Source organism: Eupeodes corollae, chromosome 2, assembly GCF_945859685.1.
Source record: "Eupeodes corollae chromosome 2, idEupCoro1.1, whole genome shotgun sequence".
Classification (NCBI taxonomy): domain Eukaryota; kingdom Metazoa; phylum Arthropoda; class Insecta; order Diptera; family Syrphidae; genus Eupeodes; species Eupeodes corollae.
This window is the reverse complement of record NC_079148.1, coordinates 32,382,279-32,398,005: the sequence shown is the minus strand read 5'-3', so window position 1 is coordinate 32,398,005 and position 15,727 is coordinate 32,382,279. Positions and strand designations below refer to the sequence as shown.

The 15,727-nt window shown below is 31.3% G+C and overlaps 1 protein-coding gene across 3 annotated transcripts in view; it reads right to left on the bottom strand.

The window, feature by feature from the left end:
- Positions 1-15,727, bottom strand: part of LOC129944220 (otoferlin-like) — a 199,237-nt gene that overhangs the window by 23,225 nt on the left and 160,285 nt on the right. For all 3 annotated transcript variants that reach the window (XM_056053516.1, XM_056053515.1, XM_056053514.1), the window contains exons 6-10: positions 14,818-15,010; positions 14,296-14,611; positions 5,666-5,830; positions 5,422-5,605; positions 5,278-5,340 (exon numbers count right to left, since the gene is read on the bottom strand). In XM_056053516.1, coding sequence (XP_055909491.1) covers positions 5,278-5,340; positions 5,422-5,605; positions 5,666-5,830; positions 14,296-14,611; positions 14,818-15,010 — 921 coding nt within the window. The remainder of the gene's footprint in view (positions 1-5,277; positions 5,341-5,421; positions 5,606-5,665; positions 5,831-14,295; positions 14,612-14,817; positions 15,011-15,727) is intronic.

The following is a 15,727-nucleotide window of genomic DNA, read 5'->3' as shown; positions in this document are numbered from 1 at the left end:
TTAGGCTGGCGGTGTAAATGTACCTTACTTATTAGATATTGAGGCTGGGTGGAACATTCAAGGTGGATGTATTGCGGTAATGAGGTATGAGATCTATGGTTTTTACTACTGGAATCGAAAAATATTGAGGTGGTGTCTACTTTTAGAATTTGAAGTTCAAGTCAAATATTAAGTCTATACCAATTTCACAACTGATTTAAGACCTTGAAAATAAAATCTGTGAAGTTTTCGAGTACATTCAAGTGTGTGAATTAGTCAATGAAAATTTCATAAAAGGGGTAAGCAGAACCGATTCTAAGTGTAGCCAAATTGCGACCGTTCGCGTTGGTATCGTTTTTGAATTATTTATTTCAATCCTTCCTTTCTACAACGAAATTATCACCTTTGATTTCTTTTTATAAATACTCATTTTTAAAATATCAAAATAAAATTTTTAACCTGCATATGATGAATTTTACTTTAAAAAAAAGTAAATTTCCTTCTTAACGTAGGCTCTGTGTCTATACATTCATTCCATTACGCACGGGCTAACAGACGTTAAAGAAACAGAGATAAATGTGAATAATTATTATGATTGTAATGAAAGGAAGCTAATAGTAGAATGAAAAATGATTGTGATGCCTCATAAAAAGTACATTAAATATGCAAAACTTTCCCAAACTCTTTGCCTTTTATTTTTTCTATGAGATCAAATACTTATTATACGGGTATAGGAAAAGTGGCCCTTCTTTCTACTGGAGTAGGTATACCCTACCTACCATAACCTATTAACTTTATTATATTCTGAACTTAATAAAAAGGTTCGAGCCTTCGTTTTTATTTGAAATTGAAAAGTCTGGTTTTGCTTCTCTTATACCTTTATAGGATTTACATATATAATAATTCTTCAATAAGAATTATTTTCATCGTACAACCTAAGGGTTGTATGTACATCGAAGTTCGAGTTCTGACAAAATTTATTATTGAAATTTATTTCGATGTCCTCTTTATAGGCATCAGTGGTAGCAAACTTTTCATACTTTTACGGTCTTATATCAAAATATCACATCGATGATATCTTGGTATTCATAATAATTTTAAACGATAAGTAATGAACGAAGAAGAAATTGTATTAAAAATTCATAATTTTACTTTTCATTTCATCATGTTTTTGAGTGTTAACTTTAATATTGTTTTAAAATGTTGAAAAGGGAAATTCATTTTATGAACAAAAATAACTCTATCACTATCCTTTATTTTACTTATTGTCTTGAAGTAAAATTAATATTAACAACTCGTCATCACCAACCAGAAAACAGTGTAGAAGCAGTTGGTGATTAAAAATTCATAAGAAATGTTTTTGGGGTTATTAATTTTTGAAGGCATGGTCCGTGGAAATAAAAGGGAAATAGTGTTTTGAAGTATTTATGTTTCATTCTAGGAAAAAGGAATTGTTTCTTGAAGATGAAAAAAGAACATTTTTGTATTGATCTGCTTTTCAAACGAACAGCGCATTTTTAAAAAAAGGCAGAACAAAATTCATTTACTCTCAAAAAGCAACCTAATTAGTAATCCAGTTAAATAAGTCTGACTCTGGGTCTTTTAAAATAAAAAATTTAAGTCAAGATTTTTTTATAAGAAGAAAAAGTTAGCTAATCATAGCTTTAACTAAAATCTAAGACTAGATATATTGGGCTGTGATAAGTTCTGATTTTGTCTTTGTTAAACTTAGCGGCAGTCTATGTTCTTCATATACAATTTAAACCCATTTCAAAACAATAGCTAAAAACGACAGAACTTATAAGCTGTTTTTAACACTATGTAACGTCAAATAAAAAATCTAATTTGGAAAATGAGGTTGCGAGACAACCAAAATTAAAATGTCAATAGACTGAATCAACGATCAATATTGTGATATTTCCTTATAATTATATATATATTACTACCACCGAACAGAAAATGAAAGCTCTCTTTAACCCTTATCGACCCCTTTAAAAAAGATGACGACTATTTAAATAAAAGGTATCGATTCTATAAAAAAATAATTAAGTTTATAATTGACCTTTTAAAAATTGAAGATCAAAGTTTAATGAAAGGTTTGCCAATAGCTATAGCTTAAGCTTTTTTATGCTTATTCATTTAAGGTTTTAAACTGGAAAATAGGTTTAAGCTAAATGAAACTAGCCTTCGATACTTTCATAAGGCTTAATTAGAAGATGACGAACCGAATTCCGCTGTCAGGCAGGATGATCCATTCAACATAGACGACGAAATCCAACAATCCCGTCCTCCCGACTTAGTCGAAGTAAAGATGGCCATATCTAGCTGAAGTCTAATAAAGCCGCTGTTGCGGATGAATGCCGAGCTCTTTAAAGCAGCTAGAGATAAGTTGGTTAGAAGGATGCACCAACTAATCTGTAAGATATGGTCGGAAGAAAGCATGCCGATGATTGGAATGAATGTGGCTTCAGACCAGGAACGTCCACTATCGACCAAATTTTCACATACGGCAGATCTTGGAAAAAACCCATCAGCTTCAAATCGACACCCACCCTCTCTTTATTGATTTTAAAGTCGTGCAGAAGGACGATGGAGAATGCACGCTTCTCTATCAAGGCCGGAAAAGATCTTACCGATGCATTTGTCGTAAAAAAAGGTTTTAGACAAGGCGATGCACTGTCTTGCGACTTCTTTAACATCGTTCTGGAAAGCATTGTGCAAAATTCAACCGTCAACACTAAGGGCACAATCTTCCAATGGTCCATCTAATTACTCGGATACGTAGATGATACTGACATAATTGGAAGATCAAAGCGTGATGTCAGTGGAGCGTTTTTGAGAATTGCGACAGAAGCGAAGAAGATGGGTTTAGTGGTCAATGAGAGCAAGACCAAGTAATCAAAAAAGGACACTGAACTACGACGTCTTGGACAAAACGTCACCATGGACAGCTATAACTTTGAGGTAGTTAAGGACTTTGTCTGGTCCCGTACTCATAGATGGAGGAGAAGATATAACGACGAACTGTACGGGCTGTACAGCGACACTGACCTTATTAACAGATTTAAAATCCAACGGCTTAGATGGTTAGGTCATGCAGAGCGAATGAACATCATCGCTCCAGCCCGGAAGGTCTTCAAATACAATCCCGAGGCACGATGCAGTATAGGAAGACCGCGACTCTGGTGGGGCACGTAGGTGGGTGAAGACCTCAACCAACTTGGCGTGCCAAACTAGAGACAGCTAGCTAGGGACCGAGTTGGCTGGAGACACATGGTGGTTGAGGACCAGGTCCGCCCCGGATTGTAAGTTTATTAGAAGATCTTTGTTTCCTTATCTTAAGCTTATTTTTATGCATCCAAAACCAATACAAAAATGGTGCTGAAGGTTTGTTGTTTTTTGTGTGAAATCATAGTAGGTAGAAATGGCGATCTCAAGGCAACCTAGCCTAAGATCCAATTAGCGCTGTAGTGCGCCGTTTTGATAATAATCATAGTATAATAAGAGCTTAGTCTTCTTTAAGCAATAGTTAGAATTTCTAATTTCTACCAGGTAAGAAATTTAAGAACTTTCTATTCATTCCATATTTTCCTGGTAAGCGAAATATTTCTTTAAATAACTGTTTCGGAAAAAATTACTCAATGAATTTTTTTTTGAAAAACGAATCCATAATTTATTCACGTAAAAACCGCCAATCGGAGAGTATTGGACTAGCTATTCTGGATTTTACAGACAATTCTTGAAAATATACTCGTACACATACGTTTTCAAAAAAAGATAACAAATACTTTGTTTTGCAAAAAATACACTGGTCCGACCTCTTAAACTCAAAAAACATTAAGAAAATGAATTTTCAAGGATTAAAAACATGATGAAATTTAGAACGAAATTCATGTGTGCGAGTAATGTTGCCAGGGATGGAGGGGCCAACAGTTTTAAGCTGAATCCGAAAGGTTGATTTGAGAAAGCACTTTTCAAGACAAGAATTACTTCTTTGAAGATTTTTCAATTCTTCGAAAAAGACAATACCCGTGAAAAAACATTAAAAGGCACATACAGGTATTGAAGCCAAGACCTCTGGCATGAAAGTCCTGCACACTAATCATCACACAATGGTTACGGACAATGACTTTTGTGGTTGTTTTTGGGGTCTTTAAGGTTTGTTTTAGCATTTAGAGAAGAAGCTCTTACAATTTCTTAGACAATCAAAAGATACACCAAAATGTATCTAAATATGTCTTCCTTTTTGGGTCATTTCAGAAATCGTTTAAAGAATACTATTGTGAGTTCTTGGAATATGAACCATTTGTCTTTATTATCATTTTTATTTGATTTTTTGTTTTGGAAGAGAAACTTCTAAACATTTTTTGATTTTTCATTTAAAAAACTTTGATAATTCAAAAGAGTTTTTTACTATTTACCCTTTTCTTGTTTTTTTCGCATTTTACTTATTTTAAAAACTTGAAATTTAATTAATCTTAAGCACAATCCCAATATTTTTTTTTTTTGAACACAGCAAACCAAAATATATTTTAAAAATATTAAAAAGAAAGATAGATCTTTTGCTTTACTCACAGTTTTATAAAATTCAATATCAATGTTTTTGTCACAAAAAGATGTTATATATTATTAATATTATTTAACCATATAAGAGAAGAGAGCTTGAGAAGCTATAGAATGTGTTGAAACTTTGGGGCTCTTAGCTTAAAAGACACTTTTTAGGAAGTATGAAAGTAGTGACAATATCATAAGTGTACCACACAACGCAGTCGACAGCTCTGTTGTGTTATTTCTTATTTACAGAATGTTTCCTTCACTTCTCCTCCATGCATACACTGTGAAAATGATTTATCTAAGCACTTTTCAATGGTCAATTACTTAGTTACGCTTAATTTACTCTTTTACACTGTCTTCTCATCTTTATATCTATTTAGAGATATGTAATTGTACATACATACAACAAAACATCATCAACTCCTTAGTTCCCAGGATGATGAAGTAATTATATTGCCGTAAATATAATTCTCTCTGGTTCTTGCATGATGTATTACATAAAGGACGATAAGGAAATAATAATAATAATTTGAAGTAGAAGAGAAAACATAGAGGAGATTAAGGACAGCAAAAAAAAGAAGAATCCTTTCAAGGCAGACTCATCCTGCATCCACACACAATTAAACACACATTTTCCATACAACAAATAAATAAATTATAAAAGAAATAAAAATAAAACTTTACCAAAAGAAATTAAATACATTTTTGTATCAAGTTAATTCTAAGGACTATTTATGTACTCACCGAAAGAGTTATTATCTTATCAAATAACATTACCGGTGGCATGTGGAAGTCAAAAACAAAATACTGAAAAAATAAATAAACAGTTTTACTATAATATCCTTGAACTTATTTGATGGAGGTAGATAAAATAGGAAGAAATCCTACCTCATTGAAATAAGGACAATTAGTGCTCTCCTTAACACTTGTGTACTTTTTTTGGTCACCCACTTGGATGCACACAACAGGATCCATATTAAGGCCAGGTAGTTGACGTGCTTCGATTATTGTTATGCAAACTTGAAAATCTTGAGATTTAAGATGATCTGCTGTGCGGGTCATTGCTTTTATCCTTTTTTTTAAATAAAATTATTAAAGAAAAACTATTTGTTTTTTAATTTGTTTATAATACATTTTTCCTTGATCAAAATTTGCAAGATCTTCAACTTCACTGGATGCATTTGAAAGGCCACTTTCAGTACCGCCAGCATTTTGTTGTTGTTGTTGTTGATCATCTTCGCCTTCTGTTGCTGACAAAGTTAAGGCGGTTTGGTCAGTGTCCATTATGAGTGGTGATCTAAGATAAAGATTTTATTAGTGAAAGTCCTAATGGAATTAAAAAAGTAGTTAAGCACAAAGCTTGGTTAAGTCATTACATATTAAAGGGTTTCATTTTAATTTTGATTATGTCGCTATTCGTATAGCTGTCACTTTTTTGGCTGTGATCTTTTGGCTTGACAGTTAAAACCTACACCAATCATTGATTTATTAAAATTGTTGGTCTTTCAAAATATAAAAAGTAGGATGAAATTCTTTCAGAGAGAGGAAAAACACCAAAAAAAAGGAACTGTTTCTTAGCCAAATTGCCTGTCCTTCAATGAGAAGCATAACAAACGGATGATGCTAATAACAGTTAATTTACTTACCTTAATGTTACATTTGACGGCTCAACAATTTCTGAGAAAGAAATTTGTTGGGTAGAATTTGTCAGGAGGGTCATTACGAAATTTGTGTAAAATTGTTGACAATTGGCTCTTTTGGTCAAGGTTGGGTACAGACTTATTATATTTGGAATACTAGCCATGTGCGTTTTTAATACAAACATTAAAAGTAACATGGTTCTAATGCATTTCAGCTGCGGTAGCTTTCCAAATCGCAGTGACAAATACATGTTCAATCGAGTCAAGTGACATCTGTTGACTTTTATTGAGATAAGCTTTTACCGACATAGAGAGTAGTGACATCTACATACATTAGTTGAATTTTGAATATTTAAAAAGATTACTTTAATGAATACGCACAATTTTATATCCAGTTTTCCGTTTTTTCAGTTTTGTTAGCAGTGCTAGTGTCGAAAAAGAGACAAATAGAATCATGGTGGCTTCTTGCAGTCCATATAATATTATAAGTCAATGACTCCAATACTAACAAAACACCCTTCAACATCCCTTTTTAACTGTTAAAATTTATTACAAGAGTGGTGAAAATTTTGTATTCACAGTTCGCCACCGCTGGGTGTTTTGGCGCCAGCGTGCCAGAGCCCAAAATGCCGAAATGCCAAATTAAATATTGCAACAAATATCAATACTATTTATTACAGAAACATTAATACATATAAGGTACGGAGTATTCTGAATGGATTCGAATTATTTTATGGAAGTTGAATTGGATCCTTCTAACATTAATAGAAGCAAAGTCTTCTAAAATTTTTGCGTTATCGAACCGTTGTTCTTAGATAGTATGTTCTATTGAGACTATTGCTAACTTAATGAGTCTTTATTGGCACATAGTTAACCTTAAATAATTTTGTATTATTTTTAATTTTGAAAATGATCTTTTACCAGATGCAACAGAGACCGGCATTGATAGAAAAAATCATAATGTGATTGACATATTTGGAAACGTTAACATTAAATCATTAGGTATGTGCCATTTCTTATGAAAAATTAAATTTCAAAGCTCTAATTTCGTTGAATAAATCGATTCAGCCGATGTTCGATTGCCTACTGTTAACATCTGTATTTATTTTTTAATCTAATCTATTAAACAATTGACAGCTTAAAAATTCAAACACATCTGCAAAACATTTTTTATCCTCAAAACTCTCGTTTAAGAAAGTAAGAGTTTGATCCAAGATTCGAAAAAAATCTACTTCATATTTAATTTTGGGATCTTTTAAGGCTTTATCAATGTGTTCATATTCAAATTGTCTTGGTTTGCATGACTCATACTTAGTGGGGAAACATTGTTCCTAATTTAGGAAGTTGAGCCATATTAGCGGCTTCTTCCAATATTTGTTCGAAGTGCTAGTCTGTGCGATATTCGCTGACTTAAGTATTAATTTAATTACAAAATTAACAGAATTTTTTCCGTAGATTTGGAGCATGCTCTATTAATTGAGGTAGATCTATCTCTTAATTTCTCACCCCTAGGTGGTTGGCGTCCTTGTGTGCCGCATATTTCGTACAAATGGTAGCCTGTAATACAGAAGTTTTCTTAGAGGTAAAGAACTTTTTGTTAGCACCACATTTTTCACTGGCGGCTATTTTGCTCACTGTCAAGTTATTTATTTTTAATTTGATTTGACATTTGATTACGCTGACGTCTAGAGAACGCTTCCAAATTGTTCAAACTTTGCTCAAAACAACATTGACCTTTGATCACAAAATTCATTAGCAAACATTATTTGCTGAATTTCTGGAGTGATGATAATCCTAAATTGTATTTTGAGACATCGTCACATCCACAGCAACTGACTGTTTAATGTGCTTAAAATGATGCTGGCCAGAAAGTTACAGTGCCCGTTATTGAGCCATGATTACTGACTTTCTTGATCATTAATGGGACAACCGCGAGCTACAGGAGCTGTGATGTTAAAAAAGAATGTTCAACATGCCACACAGCTCGTGTTACAATTGATTTATTGAAGCAAACCGTACAGTTCCATGTTAAGGACACGTGGATTGACCTTGAACATCTTTGTTTTAACGTCGCTTGGCTACTTTCTGTTGGGATAAGTAAATTTGACACTCTTCACCGAGAAGTTCGGTTATTGTCAGTATATGGCCAAAAATGTTGGAAGAAATCATCAAATATTGGACCTCCAGATTAGACTACGTTTGAGCTGTAGGGTCATATTTAAATAATAATGCTAAAAGATTATATTTCCAATAAAGTACATTTTAAATATCATTTGTGGTTTATTGCATTTCATAAATCTTTAACTCTAAAAAACAACCTGTATTAAAAATTAGTGGTAAAATTTAATCAGTTGGAAAAATGGGGAATCAAAACCATATGCGTCGCTCAAGAACATTAGTTCTGGCTCTGGCTCGTAGAGAATCATATGATGAAACATTAACCGAAATTGAATAAGTGAATACCAAAGCTCATCACAGTTATCGAGGAATATATGTACATTAATAGCATCGAAATGTTATTAAATATAAGTGGATTAGTTTCAGAGAGGATCCATTTGTGACATGAAAATGGAACAGCTAATTTTAATTATATGTCTAGTTGCCTTAATTGGTATTATTTCTCACTAGAAACAATTATGTTCCACACACGCCCTAATGTTCGTTGTCAAAATTGTTTCAAAAAAATTAAATACTACGAAATAAAAGCAATTTTTAAACAAAAAATATTTATATTAACTTCCTTAAGTAAACATTCTAAATTTAAGGAAATCAGGGAAAAATAAATAGGAAACTATTTATGAAATAATTTTATAATTATTAACGTAATATTAAAGAAAATTTTATGCTCGAGTGCAGTGAAGTGGATCTAAGCGAATTTTAAGAGAAATTTCCTTAAAATACAAAATTATTTGTATTTCATAATTTTTAGAAAGTTTTCACTGTAGCTTGATAGATTACAGGTATCTGGCTTTAAATTATGCATTTAATTAATATTTCTATGAAACCGAATTTATTATAATATTAAAATACTCCTTTTCTATGTGCCATAAAATGTTAATAGCAGAGTTCTATCATAAGCTTGCGGCAACTGATTCCTTGGAAGCTCTTTATAAGCGGGCTTCATTTTGGATGGTCATCATACAGGAGCGAATGCAGGACGAAGCTTAGGTAATTTGGAAGGAAAAGGGTCAGGATATAACAATTTATTCAAAAATGTTTTATTCTGTTTGAATTATCATAACACGTGTATTAAGGCATTTTGATATGTTGAGCCTGAAGCAGTAATTACATTTATTAAATTTCCAAATCTCTCAGTTCCAGTTAGTTACTTCTAAGTACTTGTTAACCTTCGGTCCTACACAAAGATGCGTCCGTGTAGATTTCAAACTTTTTTATACACTATAATTAACTAAGTTAAATCCCTTTATATCCAAATCAATGAACCAATTGTGTATATTGTTGCTATTGCTGTTTGCATGTTTTAGATAATTTTAATGAAAGGTTTTGTTAACATATAATATTAATTCACCAAGGTTAATTGCTATAAAGAGTATTTCAACTATATCCGTTTAACCTTTTGATATAATCATAACCTATAGTCCAGTATCAGTACGAGAGTATTGGGGAGGAATAAGTTATGGTAAATTTGAATTGGTTGATGTTAAGTTCGAGATTATAAGTGTAAGGGAAACATGATACATTTGCCCTTGAGGGTGAGAAAGCGTAGATTCCTTATAATTTCATGAATTAAGTGGAAAAAATGAAGAATAATTGAGTTTAATTTTTCGTGCAATAAACTCTTTTTGTGACAAGAATTTATTCATACAAATTAACTTCTGCTTTGCATTTTTGAAAGAATTTTTCTTATATCAGAAATGCTCTCAGGCGAAAGGCTAATTAAGGATTTGAAGACTAAAAAGCAAAGATAGATTTTTATACCCGAAAGACAGATTTTTTGTTGGAAGCTTTCCAAAAAATAGCAAAAAAATGCAGAGTTCATTTTCTTGAGTTGTTAATGTAAAATATTTTAATTTGTTGAAAAGTAAAGTTCATTCATGAAATTGCTTTTTTTTAAAATCATATTTTTGTTTAAGGTGAGCTTTGGTACTTTTAATACAATTTTTAAAAAATAGTGTATATTGAAAAGTAGTCTCATAGAATAAGTTTACAAGCTAAAAACAATTAAAGACTTGTTTCAGGTTTGTTGAAAGACAAATATTGTAGAGGTAAGCAATATTTATTGGCTTCTCAACTTATTGCTATCAGTTCGATTTTTCAAATTGTACGTGTTGACATTTCTCGACGTTCATCATTTTTAGAGAGATGCCTGCGTGTGGAAGTACGTTCGTACGTCGTTAGGTGCAGGAAGCTTTTTTTCCTCGTTTATATCTCAAGAACCAGTAGGGATATTGACATTAATTTATTTTGTTACACAGGTAATAAAGCAGAAAGATGCAGAAAGGACTTTAAACAAAATTGTGTCTTAGGTTTCTTTAAGTATATCAACATTTTAATTTTGGTTGACCCAAAATATCTCACTCATATCTCAATTAATCCAGTGACTTAAATTAAATTTAATAATAAAAGAATAACGTTTTAAACTCTTGGTTAAATTTTCATAAATATCAAACTAACAGTTTTTTGCTTTTAAATAAAAACCTAAAAAAAATTTCGTCTCGAATAAATCGAAAAAATTAGAGTATTTACTTCAATTCTGCTAAAAACATTGTTATTGACATTTCGTTAATAATTGGTATAAATTCAATCGACATACATGTACTTTTTACAAATAAAAAAAACTACAAAAGACAACTGACAACTTTTAAAAATTGATTTTTGACTTACAGAAAGAAATATATTTAAATTAAACCTTCTTCATTCTATAGAAAAATTTGTTATTATTATTTTGTAAAGTTATAACCAATTGATAGAAACATAAGAAACCTGAAAAAAGTACTAAAAATCATTGTTTAAGTTAAATATTTTGAGAATAAAAGAAGATTCTGATTTCGAAGTTGTTTTCTGTAATAGAAATATTGTTGTTAATGTTTTGTTATATTGAAAGACAGAGTTCTCCCAAAAAAGTGTAACATCTCAAATACATCTTAACATAAAACAGATTAAACTTAAATTAAGAATTGCATATCTATCAATTCTTTCAATATTTTCTTTTAATACTCAAGTCAATTTTGATATTTAGAAATACAAAAATAATATTATTTGTAAATTGTTAGCTGCTATGAATCGCAAAGTTATCAGCGTGGGTGCACCGCAGCCTATTTTTCTTTTTTATTCAAAGAACGGATTATAATTAAGGTATAATTAAAGACAAAAACAATTGAAAACATCGGCATTCTTTAATATGAGCTTTTTATCAGGAATTTTTTTCCTTTTTTTTTAAAACTCTGAAAATTGAAAAAGTTTAGTAATTGGGCTTTTTTTAAAAGATTTTTGAGAGAATTTAAGAAAAAAAATTCGAGCATCATCCAAAAAGAAAATCAAATGTATTATAGATACCACCGAAAAAGTTATAATTTTGTATGCCTCACTTTATCATTTTTTCAAAAATCAATCTTATGGTTGTTATTAAAGAAAGTGCAGAGAATAATGTTTCTTTGGATGGGGAACTTTTCATTTAAACTTATAATTACAATTTAAAAAAAATCAATAGTTCTCGAGTGGTTTGGGAAAATCTTTTGGATGATGTCGAAAACTATTTCTTATTAGTTATTTTTTTTTCATTTTTTGGTTTTCGTGTTTTGTAAAACAAAGTTGTCAATTGATTTTTCTTAACTAAAAGCAATAATATTTTTTATAATATAAGTCTGATTTTAATATTTGTTTTTGTTGAAGAGATGAGATTTAAAGGCAAAACTAATTTTTACTTCTTATGAAAATACGTAGGTATTGAATTTTTCTAAGAATATTATTTTACGATGAAAAAAAAAATTGCTGAAAAAAGAAATTATTTTGAAGAATTTTATATTTACAATATAAAATAAATCGTATCCTGAACATATCTCAAAAATCGGTCTTACATTTTGAATTTAAAAAAAAATTAAGGTGTTTTAATTTTTTCATAATCTGCTTAAATAACAAATTCTTGTTTGCTTTGAAGTTTAAAAAATAAGAAAAATAGTGTTGAATTCAGGTTAAGTTTCGTTTTTCCAGCATTAAAAATATTATTTAAGAATAAATGTTCATCCTTATTGTTCAAAAAAGCTTGAATAAATGCTACTTTATTTTTTTGAAAACTAAAAAATTACTAATTTTCAAACGAAAATTCAAACTACATATGTTTAAAGTTTAAAAAAAAACTACGAAAATAAATTTTTTCTTCTCTTCTTTAAAGCTTGAAGAATATTTTATTTAAATATGCATAAACGTTTAGAGGTATGTATGTTTTTGTACCATCGATGGAAATTAATAGTTTTTGTTTCAATAAAGTTCAAATAAAATTTAATAAATCGAAACAAATCCTGAATGTAAAAGTTCTCACAGAAGTGTTCAATAGTTCGTTTTAGTATTTCTCTCAACCTAAAAATTAAACTTGAAATATTCCTTGAAGGGAAATGTAAATTTTACCAAGAATGCACATGAAAGTGTATTTAAAACTGCAGTATGTAAATACCAGAATAGATAAACAAGAATTCATTCAAAACACCTCCTTTGAAAAGTTTGTTTCGTATAAAACAGAACAAAACTAAAAATTCCAACTTTTCTATATTTGCATCAGCAAGAAATGCAAACCATAACCAATCTCTAACACTGTTATACACATTGAGTAAGAAAATACTAGGAATCTAGAATAGACATTTTGTCAGCAGCTTTAGTAGGTTGTGTTTTTCTGAAAATTCAAAAGGAGAACAAATATTTTCCTACAAATGTTCATACCAAGTACAAGTCAAGGATTTTGATGCTTTGAATTCCTTCTTTAAATATTTAATTCCTTAAAATACTTATCCTTATTTTTAATAGAATTGAGAAATACGACGATGACAACGACGACGACAGGGATCAGAATGAAGGACCATAAGAAAAAGAACATCGTTGAAAAACAGAAACGAAAAGATAGAGTTCCTTTTGGTAATTTAATTCCATTCGTATCGCATCAAAACTTGACAACAAAACGTATCGATGTGCTCCTGGCAAAATAAGACCCCATGAAACTCCTGAAGCCTTAGATACATGAAAAGGATGTGTAAATATTATCTCTGGATATTTTTTTTCTTCTTATTTTCCTAAAACTTCAAATGGATCATAGCAAGAATAATATACACGAACTTATACCTATCTATCTAAAAAGGGGTATATCAAAAAAAGGTTTTGCGTTCAGATACAGATACCTACATACATTTGAGTATGATAAGTTTATCTCAGCCAATCATCACATCAAACCCAACCTGAATTTGTAGGTATAAAGTGAAAGTAATGGACCTTGACATTTGAAGAGCTTTTTGATGGCAATATCCTTGACCATTCAAGGTAATGTAGGTATGTGTTATCATTCTCAATTTCCCCACTGCTCACTCACAGTCACTGCCACCACAACACAGCAGGACTTCATGAAAAATGCATTATTTCTCCAACACTGTATATATTTGAAATATTTCACTTAACAAAAAGGAGAACATTTCAATTCAAATTCACTCACAAAAAGCAATTTAATTCTAACCGAATTCGACAACTGATTTCATCAATAATGTTTGTTGCCCAAATGAACAAAACCAAAACCCCCTTTGTTTCCTGCATCCTTTGGTGCTTAGCCAAAGGGAAGTTAATTAAAAGTCAACAAAAATTTCACTTTTCTCTCTCTTGTTTTTGAACCCTATAGGTATGAAGGTACCTAAATTTATTCAAAAATTCAAAATGGCAAGCTAAAACAAGCAGCGTCGTCGTCGCTCGAGTGCCATTTCAAATTACCCTCAAAGACACAACCTGATAAAAAGATTCACAAATAAGAGTTTCTCTTTTAGAATCGAAAAAAAAATGCCTTGAATTGGGTCAATGTCATATCATAACCTTGGCTCCAATGAACTCGTAAATGTCACTACAGCATCAACATCGACAACAGGTGTTCATAAATATTTATAGGATAGGAAGTATAGGGGGCCTTGCTTACCTGCCCTCATCCTCGGTACTGCTATCCCTTGATTGTGGCGGCGGTCGATGTTTTCCCAAGCGTAAAACATTCCTCACCGTACGCAGAGACATCTTCTTTTCCTTGGCCATTGGTGTTCCAGGTGCACTGGCTGCTGTTCCCGAAGCTGCAGCTCGACCTCGAGTTACGGTTGGTGATTTTCCGAACTTGTCGAATTTCAATTCGGATTTGTGGTGACTACTGGAGCCCGCCGAATGCGAACCGCCAACGCCTTGGCCGGAGGACATTACGCGGCGCAACAAGTGACGCTTCCGACTGATAAACGAATCACTGTGTTCTACAGAGACCAATGAAATCAACAACCAACAAAATTCACGTTCACTTAAACACTAACTTTAGATATTTTTTGAACATTTAGATACAAAAGTATCTAAAGTGTCAATTTTTCAATTTTTTTTTGTATCTATCTATCTACTTGAACTTAGCACCAAAAAGGAAAATCATAAAAGAAAATAGAAAGAAAAATCTAACTGTTTAACACACCTCGATGGAGACTACGCTCCAAATTCGCTATGTTCTGTTCAATGTCGAGAAGCATCTGTTGATCATCCTCGAGACTTTTGGTGCTGCAGCTAATGTTGTGCTGCTCCTGAATCGGTCGAACCAGGTTGGTTGGTTCGAAATTCCCAGCAGCATCATCTGGCGATAGGTATTTCGCTTCGAATACAACAATTGCCTATGAATTGATGGTTTGGTGGAGTTTCATTCAGTTGTGTGTGTTGTACGCATGAAAAGAGAAAAGCAGAAAACAAAAGAGAGTGAGTAAGTAGGTACTTGGAATTTCAGATAAGTGGAGAGATTTTAAAGCTACGAATTTTGAGACTGAAGAGAGGAGAGTATGGGTGAAGTAGAGATTCGGTTACAGTCAATGCAAAAAGTTAATAGCTACATTTTGTTTTTAATTTTTATTCTCTGAAAGCTTAATTTACAATATTTCGTATAAAATTAAATCATTTTGAAGTTAATATCTCTTTTGTTCTTAAGATATTCTAAGCCAATAACAATTTTTATCAATATTTTTGTTTGTTTATATATTTTGGGAAAAAATCACTCATGTTATCAGGCTTTAATAACTTCATACTTTGAAACAGAAAATACACTTTACAGGAAAATAATTGTTTGTTCTTAACATATAAGCGCTGAAATTGGTTTCTTAAAGTTTTTATTTATTCGAACGAAATGGTAAGTTATTATTTTTTTAAATTAATATCAATTTTCAGTTATTCATTATTTTTGCAAATTACGACAAATGGTTAAAAATCCTCTTCGTATATTTAAATTCCTGACATTGGCAACTAAAATTATGACAAGTGCACTATCCAGAAAAAAACAATGTTATGTGTTAAATTCGTCAATTTTATGAAAAAAGTTAAATTTTGGGTAGCTTTAACAT